The following is a 15,037-nucleotide window of genomic DNA, read 5'->3' as shown; positions in this document are numbered from 1 at the left end:
GAATCCTTTATGTGTTAGTTTTTGTTAATAAAGGAACAAGATAGGTTGTTATCAATTGCAAATGTTGGGATGATAATGAAGCAGATATTACCACAGAATCCAAAAATCTAAAAGGAAACAATGCAAGAGTGTGTGACAAATGAGGCATTAGAGAAATGCAGGAAGGAAAGGAGAAAGACAGTGAATGGTGATGATATATGTTGGGCTTTGGGGACACTTGGTTTTGATGATTATGCTTAACCAATGAGAAGGTATTTGCATAGATATAGAGAATTAGGGGTAGAAAGAACACCAACTACTACTAATAATATTCAAGATAGAGGAAATTAATTTCTTGTCTTAAGGGCCAAGGTTTTCTTAATGTGTCATGATTCAACAACTAGAAATTAATTACTTGTTTTGTTTGTTGTTAATTACTACAGCTTAATCTTAATTACATGTACTTTTGGCATCTGTAATCAGCATGCTTTAGTTGATTTGCTGAACTTGAGATCCCTTAGACTTTGTTTTTTTAGAATTGAAAGTGTTGAACTTGTTCACATCAGAGTATATCCATCATCTTGACCTCTTCTACCAAAGTTCACAACAAAACGTATATTAGATTTTGAAAGCATGCATTTATTTAGTGCGATGACCTGGTTACTGACAAGAGCTTATATTGCTATAACATGGAGCAATTGTACTTTTTGCCACTATACCAACAAGATCTTGCCATGTGTCTAGCAGGCATGTGGTTGCCTTAGAATGCACGAACTTGTCAACGTGCCGATGACATATACAAATTTAGGACTAACCTATGTCAACCAATACATGAATTAAGCAGTAATGTAGTCGATCAATATGTTTAGTAGGGATGGATGGTAAAAACTTATTAACAACTACTGGTATTTAAGAAGTTTCTGGATCAGAAGATAAAATTCCAAAAAGTTACATTAAGGACTTGTCATGCTGGGTGATCTTCAAAATAAGGTACATGGTGGTTGCATAACTACATGAGAATAAAGTAACTCTTTGTTCCCAACAGTTATAGGATATTGCTAAGACACAATAGCTGATATTGGTGGAAGCAAAACTCAGAGTTCCTCTTATCTGAATTAAGGGATAGGGCAGTGTTTGTAGCTTTGAAGTATATTATCTGAATTGGTAACAGGGGAAATTCCTTCTGATGATAATGCTTGGGAATAAAGAAATTTGTAGTGTATAAGAGTCATAAGTTATCAAGTGAATTCCCTGGTTGTGAACATAGCCATCAACTTCTTAGATATGATTGATTGCATAGTTTGTAAAATTTTGTGTGTGTGGCCTCATAGTTTGTATGATTGATTTTAATTTGAGATATGATATTTATTTACCATTTTGATGCCGGAGGCATCACGTTAAAAATTTAAGGGAAACGAAACTTAGCAGCAGATAAACGGGAGTGGTGTATAAGTAAGAGTCGGTCACAAGGTGGTACTGCATATAAGTCCCACATCGGGTAATGAAGAAAGAAACTAAGTATACAGTTCATATAAAAGCAGATGCGAGGCTTCATTTCAACTCATACCTTTCTCGGCCTTTTGGCTAAGATCAAGTGTAGTATCTGTTCTTATCAGTTTAATATCTGATATGTGATCCAATGGGTCACACGATATTAAATTACTTTTTTGAGGGGGAGAAACCACCTCAGTAGCTTGCTGCTGGGTTTATCATGTGTCGCTTATGTGTTGCACTATTACATAAGCCTGGCGCACCCCACCAATTCTAGTTCAATTTTTTCAAATAATAATTAGGTTTAATATGTCTTTATTCCCTACAATTTAGGCGAGTTTTGGTTTACTTTTGTCAATAAAGAGTTTAAATTTTAACCCTAGAATATGAAGATTTTTCGCAAAACATGCCTTTAACAAGATTCTTCATAAAACATCCGCTGACCTCATCCGGCCATTTTTTTTAAAACCTGACATGTGTGTAAAGGACACTAATGTGGCATGCCATTGTGTAATTATTACAACATCCGTCCCTTATTACAACATCCGTCCCTAATTATAGGACTCTTTTGAAAAAATAATGGAAATTAAAGATAGTGAATATTTGTATTAAATATGTTTGTAATTGTTATTGTTTTTACAATTTTATTCTTTGAGAGTGTTGGTTTATGTTTTCAACATGTTATTTATTGTTGATTGAATGAAAAGATGTATAATAAATAAGGGCGTGTATGTAAAAAATAATTAATGTAGTTAAAAATAGCAAAATAGTCTTATAAAAAGGGACAAGAAAAATTATCAAAATGGTCTTATAATTAAGGATGAAGGTAGTATAATTTTTATTTTTTAAAAACCTGAAAATTAATTTTCAAAAATTTAAAAATAAGAAAAAAAAATCAAATTTTTTTAAAAAGCGAAAAAATTTGGATTTTTTTCAAAAACTAAAAATATTCAGAAAAAAAAAAAAAAATTTACCAAAACATTCAAAAATTAGCTTATATTAATTTTTCAAATATTTTTAAAATTTTAATTTAATTTGGATTTTTTAAATTTTTTTCAAAAGTTTCAAAATACAATAAGTTTAGGAATTTTTTATTTTTTGAGAAATATATATATATATATATATATATATATATATATATATATTTAAATAAATTTGTATCCAAATTTTTAAAAATAAATATGTTTTCCAGATTTTCTTTTGTTTAAAAAATTTAAAAAACTACTTTTTCGAAAATATTTTGAATTTTTTTTCGTGATAAAATTTTTGAAATATGTATTTCAAAATTTTTGAAATTAATTTTAAAAATTTATGGAAAATTAAAATATTTTGAATTATATTTTTGCGTAAATTATAAATTTTGGAAAATATTTTTCTTAAAAAAAAAATCCTGAATTTTATTTTAACTTTTACAATTTTTTTAATTTTGTAAAAAAAATTAATTATGCAGTCAGCACACCACATAATGAGATATGCATAGTCAGCATGCGACTCAACTTGCCACGTCAGTAATTCTGCATAGTCACATGAGTCAGGGGTTAAAATCAAAGAATCTTATTTTATAGGGTTGAAATCTAAACTTTTTTTTACAGGGGGTAAACCGGAACTCGCCCAAGTTACAGGAGGTAAAGACATATTAACCCTAATAATTAATTAAATTTAATAATTATTCTCTATTATTTAATTAATTGAATAAATTATTTTTTCTGATTTTTTTTTTTGAAGTAGTCTAGTACCTATAATTTATCTTTTTCCGGAATGTAGATCTTGATTTTGGAGGTAGCGTACAGTAGTTATAATGCCTTTGACTATTGGGCGAAGCGGAGATAAAGGTGCTTCTATAAAGCTAAATTGGACCGCGAGGAATCAAGAGATTTTTGCCGGTGCTGACTTGGATCTCGCCCGAGGGGGCTGCTACGCTTACCGCGCACTTGCATCACCACCTGAGCTTCGCTACCGCTTCGCCCAACTCCTACGCCTACCACGAATCTTGAATCATCATGTGGCTGCTAAAGCAAGCTAAGCTTCACACGGCCCGTGAGGCGTAATTCCCATAGATTTTTTTTAAGGGGCTTCATACATGAAAGCTTCTTGTTTTTACAAAGTGCATTCGAATCTATATCGTTTTTATCCTATTTATAACATACTCCATCCAGTCACATTTATAAGCAAAAAAGTATTTTTTAGGTTCATTGAAATACTTAATGTATTTGGTTTATAATATAGACTAAATACATTTTGTAACCTAAAAAATATTTTTTTTCTTATAAATGTGATTGGAGGAAGTATTGAGTAAAAATTATGCATTTTTTTATCTTCTTGCTTTACGTTTTTGGTTAAGACCTTTTTAATAAAAATATTATTTGACCTACTACTGTGTTGCCCTTCCTCTCTTATCCCACATCTCTACTTCACCATGAGCTTTGGTGGTGCACATCAAAATATTTTTTGCGCTCCCACTCTTATCTCACATCTCTATGATCAGAGTGCAAAAAGACTCATAATCATCTACTCTCTCTAAATCTCGACTCTTTTGATCGAGCTAATTGGTATCACAAAATTCGTCAACTCATCGTGTCAATAATCTCACTAATTTAGTTTCCAACGAGGTATTTGATTTTATAGAAATGTCCAACCCCCTTTCTCTTTACAACTTTTATTGGTCGATGACTGCATAAAAGAATGTCTTTTTCTAATGTTCATGGGTTGACATGATGGTGTAGAAATGAGACGTCAAACTGTAATACTCTCAAAGTCACATGCTCGAATCCTTTACGTGTTAACAACTCACACGTTGAGTAGGTTTATACATGATTTTCTTTTGCCTTTAATTGAGCTTCTTTTAGTGGACATCGACTACGGTCGGTCCTTCAAACTAGTCGGATCTTAAAAAAAAAATTGAGATTTCAAAGAAAAAATAAAGGGAAGTGTTAACTAGTGGCCTAGGGCACTTGTTAAGGACTTTAAATGATAACTTTTTATAAAAGTTTGTGTAATCAGTGCATTAAAAATTAAAAACTTTTACATTTTTAAAGAATAATTAATTTAGGCCCCGTTTGGATAAACATCTTATATAGATGCTTATAGCATTAGGGTTTATAACATTAGAGCTTACATCATAAGCTCTTATACTTGATAAGTTATTTATGTTTGGATAAAAGTACTTACATAAATTGAAGTGTTTGGATGTAACATTATATAAGCAATTATCGAAATTTTAAATATTTTTAATTTAACAAAAAATCAAAGAATTGAACCATAATTATCAAATTTTTTTTTTGATGAAATTAATCAAGGTGTAAAAAAACAATATTATAATATATTAATTATAATTATATATATAATATAATCAATATTTGTCCTTAAAAAAAATATCAATATTCATATAAGACAAAATTAACATTAGAAGTGTAAATAAACTTATCATATATATAGATATTAGTGTACAATTTGTTGCAAAAAAAAAAGACAAGTTAAGTTTGTTTTTTTTATTCAGTTTCATTTTGTTACGTAACAAAAATCTTCCTTAAAAAAAAATAAATCTTAGTTAGATGTGTTACATTAGTAAGATAAGTATATAGCAATTTTGTTACTCATGCACCACAAAAGATAACTAACATTATAATTAAAATATTCCTTCAAAAAAAGTTATAATTAAAATATATGTTTTGAAAAAGTGGATCTAGAGAGAATCGAAGGAGGTTACATAAATTCATAAGCTCATTCTTAAGCCGGAGGATAAGCTGAAAATTTAGGCACATAAGCAGCTTATGAAACTATGATAAACTGTTTTTATTTATTTATCCAAACACCTTTAAAAAGGTTTATGTGAGTAGATAAGTTCACATAAATTCAAAATAAGTCAATGCAAACGGAGCCTTAGTATGCTTAAAGAGTGCATCCAAAAATAAATGCTCATCTTTAAAACTGAACTTAAAAAAAAAAAAAAAAAAGATTAAAAAAAAAAAAAAAAAGATAAGGCTATGTTAAGCCAAAAAAAAAATAAAAATAAAAATATTCAGCATATGTTGAGTTAGAGCTAGAACCAAGAAGAGGAACAAAAAAGAACAATGGAAAATTCGAAAGAAGAGAAGCCGCGAAGGAAAAACTACCGAAAGAGAACTCCAACTGAAGAACACGACCAACCTCCACAATCTCAACAAAACAACGATTCCGATGACGAAAGCGAAAGAAGGTTTCTTTCTTTTTATTTTTTTCACTTAAATTTTTTTATATTAGGTTTTCATTATCACCAATAATTAATCAAATTAACGTGTAACAGATTGGCATTGGAAGAAATCAAGCTTCTCCAGAAACAACGAGAAAGAAAATCAGGAATCCCTGCAACCCTCACTCTGCAGCAATCTCAGCCTGGAATTTCCAGCGGTTTAGCTTCTAAAGCCGTTGATAAGAATGACGCCGGCGGCGATGGCGGTGATAAGGATGATCTTGTACTTCAAGATACTTTTGCTCAAGAGACTGCTGTTATGGATGAAGATCCCAATATGTATGTGTTTATTGAATTTCAGTTTTTTTTCTTTGAAGTTGTTGATTTTGAATGGATATTGATATATGAATGAATGAATGAACAGGGTTAAGTATATTGAGCAGGAATTGGCGAAGAAGAGAGGTAGGAATATTGATGAAGAAGATCAAGTTGAGAATGAGTTGAAACGTGCTGAAGATGAATTATATACAATCCCTGACCATCTTAAAGTAAGTCATTTTTTCCCTTTTACAATGGTTACAATTTTTCTGTTCTATGTTTATTTTTAGTTTCTAGCAGCTGGTAATATTATTTGTAGTTTAGATTAACATCTGAATTATAGGAGTTTGACCCGGGTAAATAGTTAAATTTGCAGCTTATTGCATAAGCACTTATCGTGCTATAAGATATTTCTACAACAAAAGATAAAATAAAAGTTAAATTATTTTCGTATAAGCTATAAATTGTTTTTTTGTAAGCTAATTTGAAGAGCTTAGGAAAACAAGCTGAAAACAACTTATGAACATGTCATAAGCTGTTTTCATAAGCTCTCCCAAGCAGTCTCACAAGTGTTCATGCCAGTATATAAGGTTAAATAAGTCAATTTGAATAGGCTTTCTCAATTGAAAAAAATGATATGCAAAAGCTAATTCCAACTTGTTCAGAAGCTATTGTTAAAAAACTTAGAGTTATAATTAGAATTTTTTTTTTGGTAATATTTCTCTATTTATAAGTGGTTTTTCAGAAATTTATCAGAATGAACTCTAAATGTAAATCTTATGCCTTGTCAGGTAAAAAAGAGAAATTCAGAAGAAAGCTCTACACAATGGACAACTGGTATTGCTGAGATTCAGCTTCCAATAGAGTATGCTTTCTCATACTTATTCCCATGGACAAAGTTCCTGTTAGATTTGTTTGTTTAAGAAGCATTTAGTAATCTAGCAATTTTTTTCTTCATATTTTGCTTTCAAGTTAGTTTTTGTCAATGTCTATCTAATTGGGGTGATAAGTTTATCTGTATGGTTACTGAGTGCCTGTAGTTAGAAAAAAGCAACTAGAAAAGAAACAAGTTTAGCCTTTCGGTTGAAAAATATTTTTCTCAATCTCAATGATATAATCTAGATGATTCATCTTGCAATTGGTTTCTATCTTTCTTTTTTAAGTGTAGTGGTTTCTCTTTCTTTTATGATGCTGGTACTTTGTGGTCTTTGTTTAAAGTATGAATTTTTTGAGCAAGAAAAATCAGTGGTGTCTTAATGGGTTTCTGTGTTTGCAGATATAAATTGAAAAATATTGAAGAAACCGAGGCTGCCAAAAAGCTTCTGCAGGAAAAGAGGCTTATGGTGGGTCGAGCAAAGTCAGATTTCAGCATTCCATCAAGTTACAGTGCTGATTATTTCCAGCGTGGCAGGGATTATGCTGAAAAACTTAGAAGAGGTATCATTTTCCCTGATTCTTTCATTATAAATTACATATGTATATTTACTTTTACCTCATTTATATTCTTTATGAAATGAGTAGAACCTTCACTTAAGCCCCTAAAAGTGACATGTGGTGTCATTCTGCTCCCTGTAAGAAAGGAAAACATCTAAAACTCCCTAAATGTAATTCCATTAGTCATTTTCGTCCCTTCCGTCAATTGCCTTTCAATTTTCCATTTGCTTTGTCTGAAATGGCAATTTTTTTATACATCACATGGTTACATGTCATTTTTCTCATTCAAAATTGAAACCCACTCTAGCAAGGACCAAGCTGAAAGTTATTAAAACATAATTCTTGTTCAAAACTGGAAGCAGGGATGGAACTAAGTACATTGCAAAAGGGGAGGTCGACATCCCCACAACCATGTCGAACTAATTACCCCTCTATGTTATAATAGCACTCGCCACCCTTGTGTAAGCAATATCAAAACAAAGAATTAGTATAAAAGTAATCATCCAAGGCACCTTTTTAAAATAATATCGTATTCACACGCTTGATAATAGTATGATAACAGTAGTGTAAGAGTATCATTTTATATATAGGGTGTTGCTAACCAATGCCCAAGGGCATTGGTTAAGGAATCCATATATAGAAGCTTTATCTTGAAAATATAAGTTGTTACACTTGATCAAGTAATGATTACACTAATTTTATAGTATAATAATAGTGTAATAATTTTCATTTTTTTTCGCCACCCTCGACATTTTTTTCTGGTTCCGTCCTCTCCGGGAAGGCTGATGTTTTACACTTTTACTCGTTGACACTCAGACAGATCAACTCAATCTAATCTATATCTATTTGTCTCTTCCTTCAAAGTTTTGGGCTGACAGACCAACACCGTCCTACAAATTATGAGTTCAATCATCAATAACGGTGTCACAATTAAATTCAATATCCCATATCCGACATTACATTAAGGTATCCTTGTTTAGACATGATCAATCATTTAACTTGAACTAGAGCTTAAACAACTTAGGCTAAGACTTGGCATGTAAACCATTCTGCAAGACAATTAACCCTGATGGATCAAAACCATCTATATCTTCAGCTTCAAATACCTTGTCAAAGAAATTACTTGCAATCAAAAGTGTGTATATAATTAGTAGGATATATTTCAAATATCACACAATATTCTTTAGAATACATTGTGGAATCAATTATCATATATTGTTGACATGTTGTTTCTTGATTAAGTTATACTGTATTTTAGTAATTTGTTTGATTTTCAAGTAGGTTTTTTAGTCATTAGTTAGTAGGGTTTCTTTTAGTCTTGTACCTAAATACCTAATCCATCTATACATACACATGGAGTTCTCCACAATAGCTTATGATAAAATGCTTAACTAGTTAAACACCGTAAAATAGTTTACTAAATACGCCTTATTAAACTGTTAACCGAATACACCCATAATAAAGTAGGAAGATTTTCATATTCTGGAGACTCCTCCTAGTGAGCTTCAGAGTCTTTTGTTTGATGATATTTCCGGGGCTTGCATGCCTAGGAACGTCCGTTTAATTTCTTAGTTTTCTTTCCTTTGGGCTCTGAGAGCCCTCTTTTGTACCAAAAAAAAAAAAAGTAGGAGCTATAATAGGCGAATAAGATTGATAAAGTTGTATGAAACAGGGGGAGCATAGCAAGCAATCATACTCGTAACAAGATAGCACCAGCAATTTGAGAAACATAAATCGGTAGTGGTGATGGTGACACTTACAAGTGTATCATAGCTCATAAGCAGGTTAACTTAGCTGGTCTATGTGTGTGTCCTATATGTTTTAATTAACTTGCAGTTTGGTCCTGAGTGGATTTCAATTTTGAATGAAAAAAATGCCATATGAGCGAGTAATGTGTAAAAAAAATATTGAAGCCTAAACAAACAGAAAAATGAAAGGCATTTGATGGAAGGGTTGAAAATGACTAACGGAAGTTACATTTGTAGAGTTTTAAATGTTTCTTTTCTTACGATGAGTAGTATGACATCGAGTCACTTTTAGGGACTAAAGTGTCTGTTTACTCTTACAGAATATTAGCCCACGAAACACAATAATTTGGACGTGCCTTGTCTTTTTTTTTTCTTTCCTTTTCAACTAATGTTAATTTATATAATTAGAATAGCTCAACTGTTGTTTAACGGAATGAACACCTTCGTAGTGTTTTGATAAATTGAGTTTTGATTTAGCCTTGATTTAGTTATCAATGAATTTATCTTACCCCATTTGCCTCATAAATAAACGACTTTTGATTTCTTTTGCTTTTGTTTTAAACCATTCCTATTACTGACAAAAAATGTAACCAATTTGCAGAACATCCTGAGTTGTACAAAGATAGAAGTCAACAGGATGATAATTCTGCATCCAAACAAAACGAGTCCAGCAGTGATGCTCCTGGAGCAGTACAGAGGCAGGCTGCAACAGACCAATTCATGTTAGAGCGTTTCAAGAAACGAGAACGTCACCGTGTTCGGCGTTAGCATAAATGTGATGTTAGTGCCATATGTTACATTAATCTGTGCAAGATCGTTATTTAAAAAAGAGAAGCAGAACATGCAGCTCCTTGTGCTTTATATTTTGTTGACTCTCTCAGGAAAACTGCGAAGAAGTACCAAGAATCTCTGAGGAAAACTGCGAAGATGTACCAAGAATGTATCAATTCAGCCAAAGCATAGCCGAGCAGTGTCTGGTATGCTGTGGCCAATACTGAGGCAACAGAATTGTGTTAATTACATCTTTGTTTGGTCATCAATAACTTGCTGTTAGCCTGTAAGATGATATTGTATGAACTTCTGGTAATGGCTAAATAGGATCGGGGGCTTTGTTAGGCGAACTTCAAATATTATACTGTAATGATATTTCCAGAATGTTTTTGCAAGTGAAGAGTTGCTTGTTTAGGACTGACTCTGTTATTCACGATTCTGAATTGACTAATTCATTAGATTTCTGTTTTCTTCCACAATAGCTGCTATTTGCTCTGCTTCGTCACTCAATGTAAGCTTAATGGTCATGATATGGGTAGCTATTTGCTTTGCCTCGTGACTAAAAACATTCTCGTACCAATATATTATCGTGTTAATCGGAAAAGGTTATAAGTTGTGCGTTTTAGATACAGCTTACATATACTCTACATTTTTTTTCCTTCACATTCCCTTGCGTTGATATGAAAATATATCTTGCACCTATATCGCTCTTCCATTCTAAATAGGACTTTACATAAAACAAAAACAACTTTAAACTGTATACTACAATGCTTCACAATCCAAAATGCACTCGGGATGAAAAAAACTTCTAAGGGGCTAGCTTCATTTGTTGGCTTACATATTTGCCTAAATTCGTTTTATACGGAGGGAAAAAAGTTGCACATGTTTATGTGGACTTCATCCTTGAATTTGGAAGGCATTGAAATGACAATTTGTCTTACGAAATCACAATTAGTTCTTTAAATTTAAGAATGTTAATCAATTTTTTAATTTTAAATCCTAATTTTAAACATTTTATGTATGTGATGATACATCAATGGTCGTAAAAAGATGTTTTAGTAGAGAGACTAAATTAATTAATGTTCATTAAATTAAATTGTCTGATTATTTCAACTTTGATGATGAAAATAGAGAGATTCACTAATATAATAGGATGAAGTGAAGTGAAGACAAGTCAGTAAATTGACATGGATGTATATTTGTAAAAGGATGAAGTGAAGACTAATGTATATTGAGTAATATTTATGAGTATCCTTTCAATCAGAACTGAACCTTGCTGATGAAAGACTGACCAAATCTCCAACTAGAGGGTACCACATTAACAGCCGTGAGAGTCTTTCCATTACTGAGTTGGACTCTGAAGGACAGACTCTGACCATTTAGATAGCTTAAGCTTTGCCAGTTAGCACCCCAATTTCTTGACATAGATTCCCAGTTTCTCATTTTAGACCCTTTGATCCAAACTTTGGAGATATCACCTGCTCCCCCTACATTGCTTATAAGCACTAGTTCAAAATAGTCTCTTCCATTGATTTTAAATCTTATGCCTCCACTTTTTTTGCACTCAACTCTGTATAGATTCAATACAACATTCAGCAACATTAGGTAGCTAGCTTAATCACTTTAACAAGTTTTAACTTTCTAAATGGTTTTTCCGGAGAAAATTTGATGGAAAACTGTACTACATGTAAGTAAAAAAAAGATTTTTCTTAGAATAGACAGATTTTTTTAGAACAAATGGTTAATAATGCACAAAGTGTGCGAGTGTTGTAAACTCCAGAGTACCGAACTCGATTCCTAATAAGAAAAAAATAAATTGAAAAATAAGACAGTAAACACAAGTATAACATACTTTCTGTAAAGGATTGGAACAATCCCAGCCTTATATTTGGCGATCATTTGAAAAGCAGGTTGGGACATGTCAAAATGTGGTCTAGGAGGATTACACCAACCACCATTGTCACTAGGAAGAGCAAAGTTTGGGGGACAAAAATTAGTGGCAGTAATTGTTATGGAAGTTCCCCTGAGGCACCATTGGGGAACTTGACTTGCATCACAAACAATCTGATAGCAACCACCACATGACTTTCCATCATTAAACAAAGCAGTACTCAATGCAGCTGTTTTTATTCCATAACCATCTTTGTACAAGTCTCCATACCCACATGCACCCCCTACAAGTACAGACAAATTCAACAAGTTAATTTTCACGGTTCTAATTAAATTGCTCTACGTAATTGCAATAGCATGAATATAGCAGGTTAGGAAGTTTTTTTTTTATAAATAATGAGAAAAACACACACAAGACAAAGTGTAGTTGCATTTTTTTACCCATAGTTCCTGAGGCATCACTTCCACCATAGAAAGTTGCATGAGCTTTCTGCCAAGCTGCTGATTCTACTCTTACTTCTGAGGTGAACAACCCCACAAGCACTACTAGTACTACTGCACCAATGAAACTTGCCCTTTCCATTGTCAAACTTTCTTACTTTTGTGTTTAAGATTATACCTCATGTGGGTATTTATAACTCTAGTTGAGGATGTTTAGTCCATAGAAAAAGCTACCTCAAATTCAAATTGTCGAATAAATAACGTGATGTTGACTGAAAACTTATTCTTCTCTTATTATAGAAATAATTATTGTGTGATATACTCGCATTAAATAAACACTGGCCTTGACCAAAAAAAGATAAAAAAAATAAACACAGGCATGGAAATGTGAACAAGACTCGACCCATCCAAAATATACTACGATGGATGCAAATTTGATATATAGAATATAGTGTTTAATTCTCCAATATGGTTCAAAGTCTCATTGTCCTGTGAAAGAACATGCTTTGTCGGTCATACATCCGTGGTACGTAAGTGGTACAATCAAACGTAGTTGTTGTGACAGCCTGCCAATTTCTTAGTTAACATGCATGATAAAGTACATGATTAAATTATTATTTCGTCAGAATAATTCTTAAAAGGCTAAAATATGGTTTTGGTCCCTGCAAATATGCCTCGTTTTGGTTTTAGTCCCTGCAAAAAAATTTTGTTGTTTTTGGTCCCTGCAAAATATTTTGTTTTTGGAAATAGTCCCTGCAGGGACTATTTCCAAAAACAAAATATTTTGCAGGGACCTTTTTCAAAATCAAAAGATTTTGCAGGGACTATTTCTCTAATAAATGGTTAAGTCATCATGTGACACGTGTGCAAATTATCACAAAAGTGAAGCCAGGGACCAAAACCAAAATGAGACATATTTGCAGGGACCAAAAACAACAAATTTTTTTTGCAGGGACTAAAACCAAAACGAGGCATATTTGCAGGGACCAAAACCATATTTTAACCTTCTTAAAAATTGGAGCAATTGGAATGAACCAATCAATTGAACAAATTAAAATGTGAACTAGGTATGTTTTAAATTGAAGGGTTAAATATGTTTTTGATCCCTATAAATATGTCAACTTTTCATTTTAGTTCCTCTAAAAAATTTCTTCAACTTTTAGTCCTAAAAAAATTTCATCTTCATTTTTGGTCCCTCTTTTAAAGTAAACTCATAGAATTCATATTTTTGAATAAAAACTTGCAGAAAAATTCATAATATCAGAAGAATCTCTCCAAAAAAAAAAAAAGAATTTTTTAACAAAGCATGAATTTAATATGAATTTTTATGTTTTTGATGGTTAAAAATTCATATTTAAATTATGTTTTGGTAAAAAATTCTATTTTTTTTTACAATATTCTACACATTTCTGCACAATTTCATTAAAAAAAAAATACAAAAGTTAATTTAAAAATAAGGACCAAAAGTAGTGATTGAAAATTTTATAGGGATTAAAAGTTGAAGGAAAATTTTGGAGGAAATAAAACGAAAAGTTGATATATTTATAGGGACCAAAAACATATTTAACCCTAAATATTATCTACTTCATCCATGATTTAACTGTTTGTAGTAGGCTGGTCCAACAGTAAATCCGTAATATGGAATTTTAGCTGGTTTAATCTCATTTAATTTTGAAATGCAAAACTAAAATAAGTTTTTCAAGCCAAAATTCCGTTTGAGATCAAACACACTGTTCATGAAAGTCCTAATGTCTAAAAGAATAAATGATGAAATCAGTTTTTTTTATTAAAAGTCTGAATCCGTTGATACCAGATGTCAAAAGACTGACACCAAATTTTAACCATTAAATTTAATTAATCAAATGGTTCATAATCATCTGTCAAGTTAAAATAAAAAAAGGTCCTGCTAACCGGTGCCCCCGGGGCACGGGTTAAGCATACCATAAAAGGGAATTATTACCATAAAAGGAAACTGTTTTTGACATTATTATAAATTAATTACACAATTTCAATGCATTAACTACTATATAATTTTCTTTTTCATACCCTTAACCAGTGCCCCGGAGGCACCGGTTAACATTTCCCATAAAAAAAACACCACAAGTGAGTCACATGTAATTCCCTTTCCTCTCGTCTCCCTTTTCTGCCTTCTCGCGATGCTACTTGAACCCATGGATTTTCCCAAATTTGAAGAAGACTTCATCTGGGTTGTTCCCTTTCTTCTCCTATAATCATTAGATTATTTTTCTATCCTTCTATTTCCAAAGTGCCAATTGAGATCTTCAGAATTTAGGATTGAAATATGATCAAGTTGTGGTTTGTCGAGATGAAATTATAACATCAGATGCAAATTATAATAATAGGCCATTTGAGATTTCGATTAGATACAACTTGGGTTTTTGATTTCAAGCATATATTAGACTGAATTCATATCAATTTCTGGCGTGCTGAACCTTTAAAATTGGACAATTGTGAGTCTCAAATTTGAGAAAATTTCATTATGAATTCAAAGTAATTATCCAACAGAAGGAGAGATTCAAACCTTTAATCACTGATGGAAATTTCCAATGAGATAAAACTGGAATCAATACCATGGTTTCGATTGTGAAATTGGGAATTTTACTAAAAATTTAGATAATGTGCTACTATGTATTGAACGACCGAAGGAGATATACGAAGCCGTGCGTTTGATCTCCTGTAACAATACTGAGCTACAGTGCAGGAGCATGGAAAGGAAACTATTTTTTAATTCATTTAACATGAGTCATTCAATTGATTAATTTTAATGATTGAGATT

At 31.8% G+C, this 15,037-nt stretch overlaps 2 protein-coding genes and 1 non-coding gene across 3 annotated transcripts; 2 read left to right on the top strand and 1 right to left on the bottom strand.

Annotated features, from left to right (window-relative positions):
• Positions 1 to 1,542: 1,542 nt before the first annotated feature.
• LOC112418827 (U2 spliceosomal RNA) lies at positions 1,543 to 1,738 on the top strand. Its single transcript, XR_003008907.2, has one exon. It is a non-coding gene; the product is annotated as a U2 spliceosomal RNA (small nuclear RNA).
• A 3,748-nt stretch (positions 1,739 to 5,486) lies between these two features.
• On the top strand, positions 5,487 to 10,485 carry LOC25484718 (protein COP1 SUPPRESSOR 2). Its single transcript, XM_013613660.3, has 6 exons — positions 5,487 to 5,665; positions 5,753 to 5,977; positions 6,063 to 6,186; positions 6,748 to 6,821; positions 7,233 to 7,393; positions 9,740 to 10,485. The coding sequence occupies exons 1-6, from the start codon at positions 5,541 to 5,543 to the stop codon at positions 9,904 to 9,906; spliced, it is 876 nt and encodes a 291-aa protein (XP_013469114.1). The 5' UTR covers positions 5,487 to 5,540; the 3' UTR covers positions 9,907 to 10,485.
• Positions 10,486 to 11,042: 557 nt separating this feature from the next.
• LOC25484717 (putative expansin-A17) lies at positions 11,043 to 12,518 on the bottom strand. The gene is made up of 3 exons (XM_013613659.3): positions 12,241 to 12,518; positions 11,762 to 12,083; positions 11,043 to 11,479 (listed from the first exon to the last, which is right to left on the bottom strand). Exons 1-3 carry the CDS (start codon positions 12,380 to 12,382, stop codon positions 11,170 to 11,172), a joined length of 774 nt encoding a protein of 257 aa, XP_013469113.1. The 5' UTR covers positions 12,383 to 12,518; the 3' UTR covers positions 11,043 to 11,169.
• Positions 12,519 to 15,037: the final 2,519 nt, after the last annotated feature.

The sequence above is a fragment of the Medicago truncatula genome, chromosome 1 (assembly GCF_003473485.1).
Source record: "Medicago truncatula cultivar Jemalong A17 chromosome 1, MtrunA17r5.0-ANR, whole genome shotgun sequence".
In the NCBI taxonomy this organism is placed as follows: domain Eukaryota; kingdom Viridiplantae; phylum Streptophyta; class Magnoliopsida; order Fabales; family Fabaceae; genus Medicago; species Medicago truncatula.
The sequence above is the reverse complement of the archived record's forward strand: the minus strand, read 5'-3'. Positions and strand labels throughout refer to the sequence as shown.

What these genes read in the sequence shown, in the direction of transcription:
- LOC25484717 (XM_013613659.3), bottom strand. Translation starts at nt 12,382, where the DNA reads ATGGAAAGGGCAAGTTTCATTGGTGCAGTAGTACTAGTAGTGCTTGTG. An exon ending in TGATGCCTCAGGAACTATGG is followed by an intron (nt 12,084 to 12,240) that starts GTAAAAAAATGC and finishes CTGTACTTGTAG; the next exon opens with GGGGTGCATGTGGGTATGGA. An exon ending in GTTCCAATCCTTTACAGAAA is followed by an intron (nt 11,480 to 11,761) that starts GTATGTTATACT and finishes GAATCTATACAG; the next exon opens with AGTTGAGTGCAAAAAAAGTG.
- LOC25484718 (XM_013613660.3), top strand. Translation starts at nt 5,541, where the DNA reads ATGGAAAATTCGAAAGAAGAGAAGCCGCGAAGGAAAAACTACCGAAAG. An exon ending in CAATCCCTGACCATCTTAAA is followed by an intron (nt 6,187 to 6,747) that starts GTAAGTCATTTT and finishes ATGCCTTGTCAG; the next exon opens with GTAAAAAAGAGAAATTCAGA. An exon ending in GAGATTCAGCTTCCAATAGA is followed by an intron (nt 6,822 to 7,232) that starts GTATGCTTTCTC and finishes CTGTGTTTGCAG; the next exon opens with ATATAAATTGAAAAATATTG.